General features: G+C 40.3%; 1 protein-coding gene across 2 annotated transcripts; it reads right to left on the bottom strand.

The window, feature by feature from the left end:
* Positions 1-13: 13 nt before the first annotated feature.
* CCNL1 (cyclin L1) lies at positions 14-11,104 on the bottom strand. Of its 2 annotated transcripts, none has more exons than XM_026854810.1 (8): positions 11,034-11,104; positions 10,708-10,817; positions 4,394-4,514; positions 3,929-3,993; positions 2,483-2,582; positions 2,241-2,345; positions 1,821-1,962; positions 14-262 (listed from the first exon to the last, which is right to left on the bottom strand). In XM_026854810.1, exons 1-8 carry the CDS (start codon positions 11,100-11,102, stop codon positions 126-128), a joined length of 849 nt encoding a protein of 282 aa, XP_026710611.1. In that variant the 5' UTR covers positions 11,103-11,104; the 3' UTR covers positions 14-125. The 2 variants fall into 2 exon arrangements, with proteins under 2 accessions (XP_026710611.1, XP_026710610.1); XM_026854809.1 differs by lacking the exon at positions 11,034-11,104 and adding an exon at positions 8,771-8,843 and having other exon boundaries at positions 16-262; positions 10,708-10,819.
* Positions 11,105-11,226: the final 122 nt, after the last annotated feature.

Here is an 11,226-nt window from a genome sequence, read left to right on the forward strand (position 1 = left end):
GGGGGGGGGGGGGGGAGGAAAAAAAAATTAGGGTTATATTTCCAAGGTACTGGCTACTTCCACAAAGTAGCGCAGTAGTAGTTCACTGCTTCAGCTGAAGAAACTGTTTTTACAGAAGTCTTCTCTTACCAGAAAGAGATTTTTACCCACCCATTGTAAGGGCTCTTTGAAGCTTGCTGCCTCTCTTCTGGCTCTTTCTTAATGGTTTTGGTATTCAGAGACACTGGACTCTTCTCTTCAGTTTTTACTTCTCTGGGGGAAGCTAGGAATTAAATTGAAATTCAAAATTAGGTATTTTATTCCTAAAACTCTAATAAACACACTGAACCCTTCACACACCTCTCCCAGCATTTGCCCAAAATGTAAATACGAACTCAACAGCTACTATTTCCTGCCACCTTTCCCTTTAGGGTTCACTCCGGGGAGACACACTGTAGTTTAAAGGCAAATGCCATCATGGGGGGGACAATGCTGTGCCCCTCAAGCCGTGCAGCCAGGCTCCTCTGAGCTTTCATTTTACAAAATAAAAGGTGCCCTTCTGGCCCACAAATACATGAACTGTTACCGTGACAGTCAATTTTCAATACTGTGAGAATTAAAATCTGTAATTTTGCTGTTCAGTCTTGTTTTTATATCAGTGGTACAAGTGTAATGAAAAAAACAAAAAATTATTTAATTTAGAAGTCAACCTGTCAGCTGATTCAGCCTGGAGATGGATTCTCCCCTTCCAGCTGCCCTGCTGAGAGGAAGGAGCTGCATTAGGCCCTCACCTTTCTCACTCCGCAGGGTTCAGAGGTTTCGTATAAAACTACAGACAGGAAGAATTCTGACAGAAGCTTTCCCTGTTTGTCAGCTTGTAAGAATTCTTCCAAAAATCTCACCAGAGGCCCTGCTTTCACTCAAACTCTTCTACCTGAGGCTCCCACTTCACTGAAGAAAGAAAAAACTGTCATTGCTTAGTGAGAAATTTACACCCAAAGGCCTCTGGGAACTCAGCTGTAGTGTTCCTAACGAGAAGTAACTGCTCCAAATATTGCTTTTGCAGAGTATGTTCTTAAGTTCCTGAGGAGGTCATGTAAAACCGTGCCTGTGCTACCTTCCTGACCCACCGTCCCTGGAGCAACGCTCACGACAGCCTTTACATTTTGTTGGTAGTTCACAGATCAACAGCAGCATTAAAAGGTAAAAGCACGGAGACAAACTGTTCTTTGTATCGTTAGAATTCAGACAGATTTCTTGGCAGGTTTGAGATACACATCACAATTCAGGCACCAACGCCAAGACAGCACTGCGACCTTCCTGTCTCTATTTCCTGGCCACAAGCTGTCTTCCTTCACAGCCCTTCAACAGTGGACAAGTGCATTTTAACAACAACAAAAAAAAAAAAAGCAACTGTCAACGATAGCTGCTACAAAAGGAACCATGAAGACTGATGGGACATCCCCCAACAGATTAACAGAGTCTTTCCACAACCCAGTAATGCACAGCAAACTCCCAGGTCTACACATTTTCATAACATAATTACCTTATTATTATATATTAATATTATTAAAATACTCTTCCACCTGTGGGAGTATAGAGTAAACTACCTCCTTTCCTTCTAATCTGCTATTTCAAGGTATTGAAACTGGTTTTAAAATTTGTGTTTGTTTTTTTTTTTTTAAAATTTATCTTGCTTCTTAGTTCTGTGAAAAAGCCTAAATTGTCTTAACAGCTCGAAAATAAAACCTACTCTTTTTTTTAAATGCCGTGGGACACAGATTTAGAAGACTTACCAAATAGTCTTATGCAACTTTCTGTTCAGAAAACAAAAGACTTACATGGTTTGGATGCAGGAGAAAAGCCACCCAGTGTCGAGAGTGCTGGAGTTCCATCTGGATTTAAACCTTTTGCCTTCAGTTTAGCTTCCTGTAGTGCCATTTTCCTCTTTTCTACTTCTTTATCCAGGAATTCGTAATTGGGCTGTTAAAATAACAATGCGGTAAGAAGTCAAACTAACGCAATTTGTCTTTTCATCTCATTTCTGAAAAATACTCAGTTAGCTTTTAATCCTCTGTCCTGTAACATAACTAAGTTCCATAAGTGGTTCCCACACTCCCCTCAGAGGAGCAGCCACACAAGCAGAGCCTCTCCAGTTTGCAGATTTGTATGCAGGGGTTCCCAAACACACTTAAGACAACCCTGAGATAGCTCAAGCCGTGCTGAGCACTGACCAGGAAGAACAAACATCTCCAAGTTACCTTCTTCCTGGTATAGAGCTTCAGGGTCGTTAAGCATATCTCCTGAATCTCCTCTTCCGTGGTGCCAAAGAGCAAGAACCAGTGAGGACGGGTAGGTAGTGGAATCTGAAAATAAAACCACCAAAAGCTTAATGAGAGAGATTACACACCAGGTTTTTGTTTTAAATATTTTTGTTAATTTTCTTGAAACTGGATTACTAGCAGTAAAAGGCAACGCTAACTGAAGATGGGCAAGTACTCACCTGCAGAGCTCTAGCAGCGAGATAAATGCAAGCACATGCTATAGTCTCTGGCTGAAAGCGAACAAACACGTTTGTTCGAAGGCTGTCATTCATGTAATTCCTAAAAAAAAAAATAATTTAGGAAAGGTTGGATCTTCCGTTTACATCTTTTTGTTTAGAGGATAACAATACTGGAGACTCAATTGACTTTATTATTTTTTCTGTTATTAAACACTTGTTTTCTTTCAAATTATCGTATTTGATGTTTACATTTGTTACTTCTGTAACAAAGTTTGCACCGTTGCCATCGTTTTGAAACCCCAATGCAAGTAATAGTACGTAGCGGCTACCTCCCAGGTAGGCACGTTAAGTTTATCCTGTGAAGTGTCCATTGAGTTAATCTAACAAGCACTTTTCATCTGTCCAGCTGTTTGCTTTAAACACCAACGTTCTCGCAGTTAAAAATCAACACGCTTAAAACTCAAATGCAAGCATGAAAGCACGGTGTATTTTTAACCTACCATTTTCCAGAGGCTAGACGCAACCTCTACCGTTCATAAAACATTGCATTTAAATCCTACGTGTGCCTTGAGTCACATTAACTTCATCCAGAGAGAAAGCATCCGATTTGCTCACAGAGCGTTGGAAAAAGACCTGCAAGTTAGTAATGGGTCTCCCACTCCACTAAGCTACTGTTCTTCCACCAGAGTGGCACTGCCAAGCAACACATGCCAAGAGAGACATTTAATCAGCAGAGACCTCCATCGATTTCTAAGTTACTGAGCTACAGCGAGGAAAGAAATGAACAGCAGTCAAGTAAGTATGGACTCTACAGAAAACTATCCCCGATATGGCTTCTAAGTGAACATGCTGCATGCACGGTAATTGTCTCTTTTTTTTTTTTTTTTTTTTTTTTTTTTTTCAAATGCTAAATCAACTAAAGAAATGTTGGCAGAAAATCTACCCCATGTCTCCTTTAAATACACTACAGTATACAGTAGCTAGGCAACAAACACATTTAGAAACATTTTTAACAGTTACTTCTAAAAGCAAATATACAAATCCTTTTTGACACCCAGACAGAACTAGAAGATGCTGCCCGATGGATATGGACCACTTCAGTGAATCTCGGATGAGAGCTTGCACTGGGTTGGCTGGAGAGAAGGGCAGCCAAACAGGCCATCCCCAGGTCATGGGCTGAGGTGCAGAGGGCAGAGCTCTATGACTTACCATCATGGACTACCCTTTAATTAAAGAGTAGAAAAAAGAACAAAGTTAAATTGAGTTCTCCATTACTACACTGGAATCAAGCCATGAAAATAGTAAGCAGAAACAAGCACTAAAGTATTTTAGAAGTATATGTTTGTGTAATAACTTACATCTCATTGCTTTGCATATGGATCATCAGGCTTGTTATTTCTGCTACTATTTTCCTGGCTAGGAAAAGAATGGAAAATAACAACTTACCAGGCTGTCTGTACCAGGGTTTGATTACGTTCACATTCTAAGACTTGTAAATACATAACAATGATCTGAGGAAGAAGGAGAGGAAAAAAGAGACTCAGTTCTAACATAAAGCAAAGTAAGGAAGTAACTATGTACAGCAGCCACACAGTTCCAAAACAATATGCTCTCCTCCTTTTCTAAGCACACACTGCAAGCTCACGTCACTCAGTCACATCCAGACAATTCTTTATTTTACTACTTTTCCATGATTTTCAAAACCAGTCACCTTCAACATTTCCCAAGGAAGCAATTTCTACTGAAGTCAATGTGACTATTTGCCCAAGCACTCTGGCAAAAGCATTCACGGTAACTACTCAGGAATAAAGCAATCAGGTCATTTAACACCTGCGTTTCTCGTTCCACGGCTCACAGTGACGATATCAAGGTAGATTAATATTTACAGCTACATTATTTTTGATAACTCACCTTATGTGGATGCTTGACATGAACACAAAATCCCAACTCCTTCAGTACCCTTCTTTCTGCTTTGATTACTTGATTTTTGGTGTTTATGTAGTTCTGATCAAGTATCAGGGGGCTTGGAGTCCTATAGTTTGCAAGAAATAAAATCAAAACTGTTTTGCATATCCAAAAATAGCTGCATCTCTGTTTTCCCTTCCAACCAACTAATGGCAACAGAAACCGGTTTTCAACTCCTGCAAGCAAGTTTAAGCATTAATCTTGTGCTGTCCAAGTTTAGATAAACTAGTTTAGTTTCTGCTTTTGACCAGCTACAGATTAGATGGCTAAGGGAAAAAAAAAAAAAAATCACCCTTTTGCTACTGTGTATGCAAACTACACTGGCCCAGCTGCTGGAATGCAAGTCAACTTCAGAGTTTCTAAGAACCTTTACATCTCAGGACAGAGGTGGGAGAAGGAGTGTGATACAACTACCTTTGCTAAGTAGCACTTCAAAGCAGAAGTAAGCTAGAACAGGGTTTTTTATAGGCATTAAAGAAGCAAGCTTGTGCTTCACAAACTGCAGTTTCCTATGCACTGGAAGACAAGATTTTTCAGATCCTCAGAGAACAAAAGACAGCCCTGCTATTGTGATATAGCAGAAGTCCACTACAGCAAAGAACTTCACCTCTGAAATGATGACAAGATCTGCCTATGATTCTGAACACTGCACTCACTAATCAGTGGGTATTATGTCACTTCTATTTGCAAACCAAGAGCTCATTTCACAAAGTCCCAAGCCTAGCTCTAAGTCCTAATTCCTTCCAAATCCAAACCTCAACTCCAAAGCGTTTTATCTAAAATAACTTGCTATATGCTTTATGCACAAGCGTCACACTCCATTTTGTATTATTTTCTTTTTCCGTGCTTAGACTTGACCTTTCAACATTCCACTGTTTATTTTAATCCACTTCCTCCTAAAGACAGACCAGCTTTTTTCCTGTTTGTAATATGCTTCACATAATCCACGCTTTCCAACACAGAAGGAAGTTTTTGCAACTAGTTACACTCCAATAAAACACACTGTGTTCGCGTGATAAACCTAGTACGCCCCAAGCACTAGTGACAAATTTATTTTACATTACATTCAGAAGAAAAAGTAATGCAAAGTGGATTCAAAATACAGCTTCTGTTTTAGCAGATTAAGTATTTCACTGCTAACTTGTCTTTTTTGGTTCCATGAATGTTCCACAAGGGGATCACACTTCTCCTTCCCTGATAGGTCACAGAGTAGAAAACACTCAAAAAAACCTAGGTTCCCCCCAGAAAGAATGGGACCACTTAATTACAAGGCTGGTTTAAGAGCTTCCCAATTCCAATAATCCACAATTTATGCCAAGATAAAGATAAACCACAATTTATGCCTGCAGTCACCTGAAGGATGGTTATTACTGTTGGCCAGAGGCTACAAGCAACTCACTTCCCAAATAAAATCATGTTGTACCATGCACCTGAGCTCCCCCTGCTCCTCCCAAGGGGCTGAGAAGCAGCTCCCTGGAAGTCTGGCATGAGCTACTCCACCTCCTTGGTGCCAGGACAGACCTACAATTCAAGTACAAGCCCTACTACAGCTGTCTCCTAAAAAACCACGATGCTTTCCGTGTTACTCAGAAGTAACTTCTCTATTTAAGTGTTACTCTTGTCACAGAAAGCTGATTTCAGCTACTCTAAATATAACCAGTCAGAAAGTCAGAATGTTGGGGTTTTTTCTTCCCATAATTTAACTGGAAAATAAAAACTTAAAGAGCTTCTTTAAGGCTACTACTTCAGTAGAAAGGCTACAATTTTATCTGAACACTCCAGCACTGCTAAGGCTGCCTGAACACAATGCTTTGGAGTGGGAGACTGGAAGAATCAAGCTGAAATCCTCCACATCACTGAAACTGATTCACTCCCAATTAATTTCAACTAACTATACTGGGGTTTATAATAACATTTCTCCCAATACTGCTTTACACAATTTTATCTAGAGATCACTGGCATTAACAGGATCTGCAAGGCATCATTCAGAGCAAGTTTAGGTGTCCAGGCTCAGCTTATCTTGTTAGCAGAACACTTCAGAGGTGACCAATCTTGGATGAAATGGGGCAGCTATGATTTTCAGTCTAAAAAAATACAATCAACAGCATGACTGCATGGGATCATCCAACAACCTGCCGCAGGATTACCATCTTCTGCATGTCTCTGAACGCTATGTAAGAAAGTCAGTATTATGAAAACACAATAAGGTAGCTCAAAGTGCAACAGGAAAGAATGAGCCTTGTTGGATTTTAAGTTTTCACTGTCCTTCTGCAGGGGCCACAGGATCAGCACAAACAGTTCACACTTTGGTTGTACAATGTTCAACATCAAAGCAATAGGAAACTCAAAATTAAGGCACTCGAGAGTGTTGTCCCACATTACTCTGGTCAATTATGACACAAAAGTTCTAGAAATCTACAGATCAAAGGAAGCCATGAAAAGTATCAGTTTATCCAGACAGTGTTTCCAGAAACAGAAGGACAAATGCGGCCTTTTATCCACTTATGCAAAATAAAAATCCACAGCAGACTTTACTGCGCCGTATTACTGGCAAAAGGCAGGTTCCCCACTGGATTAAAATTTACCTGTTTGGTACTTTTGCCATGAACTCCAAAGTGTTGGGATGCGTGATTATTTAGAAGTTGGAAACTTCAGACATTTCTCTCTGGAAAACTTCTTAGCTTTCCTACTAAGAACTTTGCTACTGCATTTGCTGCATTTAGTTCTCAGTCCAAGAAATAATTGTTTTAGATCACAAATACCAAACCAGAGAAAAATAATTTATAAGCTCATATATAAAAAAATAAGCTTCAAGCCCTATAAAGCCAAGTAGCATTACAAATTCTTACTTTGAATCTCTTCTTACAAATCAGCACTAGAGCTCCAGGCAAGACTTAAGAACAGAGAGCACAGTGCCCATTCTGGTACAACAACACTGAGTCGCAAAACTTCGTTGGGATTTAGGTTGCACGGCCACACCGTAATGTGTTTGTAACAATAAATAAATTACAGATATCCTTTTTTTAAAGTCCCTCTAACAAATGAAACCTAAGTTCTTGACACAGCTACAGCTTCATTTGATGAAATATTAAAATCTCATGTCTTTGGAATGTCTAATACTTTGGAGGAAAAGCGCTCTGAGTGTAGTTTTGGTCGTAATGCAAAAGTACTTCTGACAAGTAGAGCTTAACATCAGCCTCTCGTTTCAGATCTCTCTTGTGCCAGTGTGAATTCTCTATTTGTCTCCAACATTGTCAATACAAGCACTGTGGATTTATAGAACGCTCTGAAGAACACTAAGTAGTGTGTGTGGTTAATACAGGCCACTTCCAACACAACTGCAGGGGCCTGCCTGCTGCAGCAAAGCGAGGGACAGCTGACTGCGCAGCGCAAACCGACGTTGCCGAGATTACACCAGGACAGGAGTCACATTTGGGTCCAGGCTCCTAAGGACTTTTTGCAGCTTTCAAGCACATTTAAGATAAATAAAATCAACTTCAAACTACATTCTACATGTTAAACAATAGTTGCACTTTGCTCAGAACACAGATGTTTCGGCACACAGTTTCTTAAAAAGCAGTATTTTCATAATACGAGCTTTTCTCCATGCACACAAACATTTTTACATGCAGTACCACATGACATATGCTCGTGAAAGATCCAAAAGAAAATACGCTTGTCCAAAACACTTTTAAAGCTTTTTCTTACTTCTCAGTATTAGAAATACCACCTAGCAGTTGACTACAGGTCTTACAAAAAGAAAATTCCAATGCAATTCCCAATTCTGCAAACAGGTACATAGAAGGGACTGCTTACATAGTAATTTATATAAACAGCTTTACAAATTCAAAACTTCCGTATCCTTGTGAAGGCATGTTGTACTATGAATTCAAACTGCAAATATACAGAGCCAGAAAGTGGAACTAAGAACCCAAAACTCTTTAAGAAAGCAAGCAAGCCTACTCAAGCTACTCAAACTTCATGTGCAGGTTAAGAGCTTCAGTTAACAGAAATGCTAGGCTAGAGGTGAAAAGAAAAGTACAGCAGCCTAACTGATTGTTTCAGTTCTGGGTTGTGTGTGAGAAACTAACTACAACCTAAGTGTTAGCTTCAGGTAAAAAAGAAAAAAAAAAAAAAAAAGATTAAAAAAAAAAAGATTAAGCTAGTATTCTAAAAACCTGGACAGCAAAGAAAAAAGCTTATAACAAGATACAGGAGTTCTTCCAAATGGTTCACCAGCGGCCAACCTGTTAGTCCCCCGATTCCAGTGACCTATTCTCAGAGCACTGGCTTCTCCTTGGGGATTTTCGATACTTCACTCACTGTTGCCATGACGACAGCTTCATCTTTATGTACCACTCCACATCACCCAGGCTTTGGTAAATGTAGCTGGTCGCTGTATAGTCGGTTGCAAGGGAAAAAAGAGTTGAAGTTAATAACGTGTACAGATTATTTAATTGTAATCTTGTAAAAAGTACAGAAAAATGTTTACATCCTGCTTGTTTAAAAAAAAAAAAAAAGCAAGTCTGAATGTCAGACTTCAGCATTTTTTAAAGATTAATTTCATGCAGATTCACTCAGAATCTCAGAGCAACAATACCCATTTCTCCAGAAAATAATGGGTAGAAGTGCACGATTTCTCTCGACATGATGCATTTTAGACACCATGTAACATGCACAAAGTGACATTCTGATTTGGAACAGGCTAGCTGGAAAGATTTAAGTTCACAGGTTAAGTTCAGTTTCTCTGATCCTTCGCACAGCATAAAGAAACAACTAATTTATATTCTCGTTGCAAAGAAAAGCATTGCATATGATTAATTAACCTTCACTGTCTGGATCAAGGCCAAAACATTACAAATCACTGAACCAGCTTCAATAAATCCAATAACCAGACTCCCTTATCAAAACTGTGGTAAGAAACAATACCACCGAATTCACATTCGGCATAACTTCACAAAACTGTCTCAGGACCATCTGGGATAACAACTTAAAAAGAACAAAGCTAAGTTCCAAAGCGTAACACCGAAGCGTTCTTCTTTCATCTAAAGCTACCTAGGAAAACACGAGCACAGGGCAGTAAAAGCAGAAGCTTCAGATTCACCAGAAGCATAAAAGACACAAAGAAACAGCTGGTTTTCCTAAGGGGTTTCTACTCTTACTGCTCAGAAAAGGTTATACAACACTAAAGTTTAAATTCCTGTTGTAACCTGGTGATACAGAGAAATGAAAGTGTGAATTTAAGAATCTAGCTGAAAACAAAATCCTTCTATAACTATAGATCACCTTACACTTGAAGCAGTCAGCCTCTACAAGTAAAGCTAGTTTATCACAGCTGATGTCTCCAGTCTCACACTGTAATGCTGCTGCATGACAGATTTAAAGAAATTTTGCATTTAACAGCAACTGAGAAAACTCCTTCCCTTCAACCATTCCTTGTTCCTTCCGATACATCGAGTTACTTTGCTTTACACACAAAAACATACATCGCTTTACACACAAAAAAAGCAATATTAGGCACTCACAACTGAGAGCAGCTCTACAACTCAGCAGACAACGATCCAGATCTGCACACAGATCAGGTAAGCTTACTCTCCAGCTTCACCAACACAAGCACACGGTACCGTGAAAAACACAAGTCTCACTTTTTCCAATTAAAGATGCCTTCAGCTTCCAAGACTCAATTACACATTCCTTGTTGAAGTGGTGTCATTAAAGCTGCAAACGCTGTAGGCCAAACCGTACTTTTTTTCAGATACTTTCTAAAAGGTAATACTATCATCACTGGGAGAAGTTCAGCTTCCATCTTTTGTTAACTGATACTTTACCGGCACCACAACCACATTTGGGCAGCTACATACTAACGAGAGGAAAGCGTTAAGACTGCCAAACACGGTTAAAAGACTGGAGAAAATACAGCAACCCGCTAAGTGGCTACTCGTGCCTAAAACTACCTTTCAAGAACTACAAAACATCAAAAAACTATCAGCAATAGACCTAAAACTACAACCGTGGACCTAAAACTAGAACCAATACTCATGACTCATAGCTATTTAAGTAACGAAAACGGGTCTACCCAGTAAACAAAAGTACCAGTAGAAGAAGTCAGCATTGAACTGTACTGCCTACACAGCAGCCAACGAGCACTCCCTTCTCAATTTTAGGTCGTTGAACTTAGCCTGGAAAAATACTGTGAATTGAAAACTGCAGTGCACATTAGTGACAACAGATGCTTATGTTCGTAACGAAGCTACTCTTACCTTTTTGCTCTTAACTGACGCAAATGATGAAACACGTTGATCACGTCCCTTATACGACGAGGCGCCTCTTCAATTTTGGACGCGAGATTGATGCAGGCCATAGCAACAATCTGAAAGGAAGCCCCGATTCCATGAGAAAACGAAGACTAGAATTACACAATTTTTAAAAAAACGAAAAAAAAAAACAAAACCCCGTGGCCTAAAAACTCGAAGAGCACAGACTGTTTGGCATGTGACTGGCCAAATTCACCAGTCGCCGAAACAGCGGCTACAGCCGCCTCCTCCCCGTCAGCGTCCTCCCCCCCGCCAGCCCGCGCCGCGCTCACCTCGAAGCTGTGCTTGACGAAGGACTTCGAGTAGAAGAACCGATGAAACAGCACCTGCCCCGTCGCCATCGCCACCTAGGAACGCAAAGAGGGGACGAGGAGGAGGAAAGAAGGAGCGGGAGTCACTCACCGGGCCCAACCGCCGCCGCCGCCATTTTGTGTCAGGCACCAGCTGGCGCCGCCGCCCCCCCCC

This window comes from Athene cunicularia, assembly GCF_003259725.1.
Source record: "Athene cunicularia isolate RWA chromosome 9 unlocalized genomic scaffold, athCun1 chr9_part1, whole genome shotgun sequence".
Lineage (NCBI taxonomy): Eukaryota > Metazoa > Chordata > Aves > Strigiformes > Strigidae > Athene > Athene cunicularia.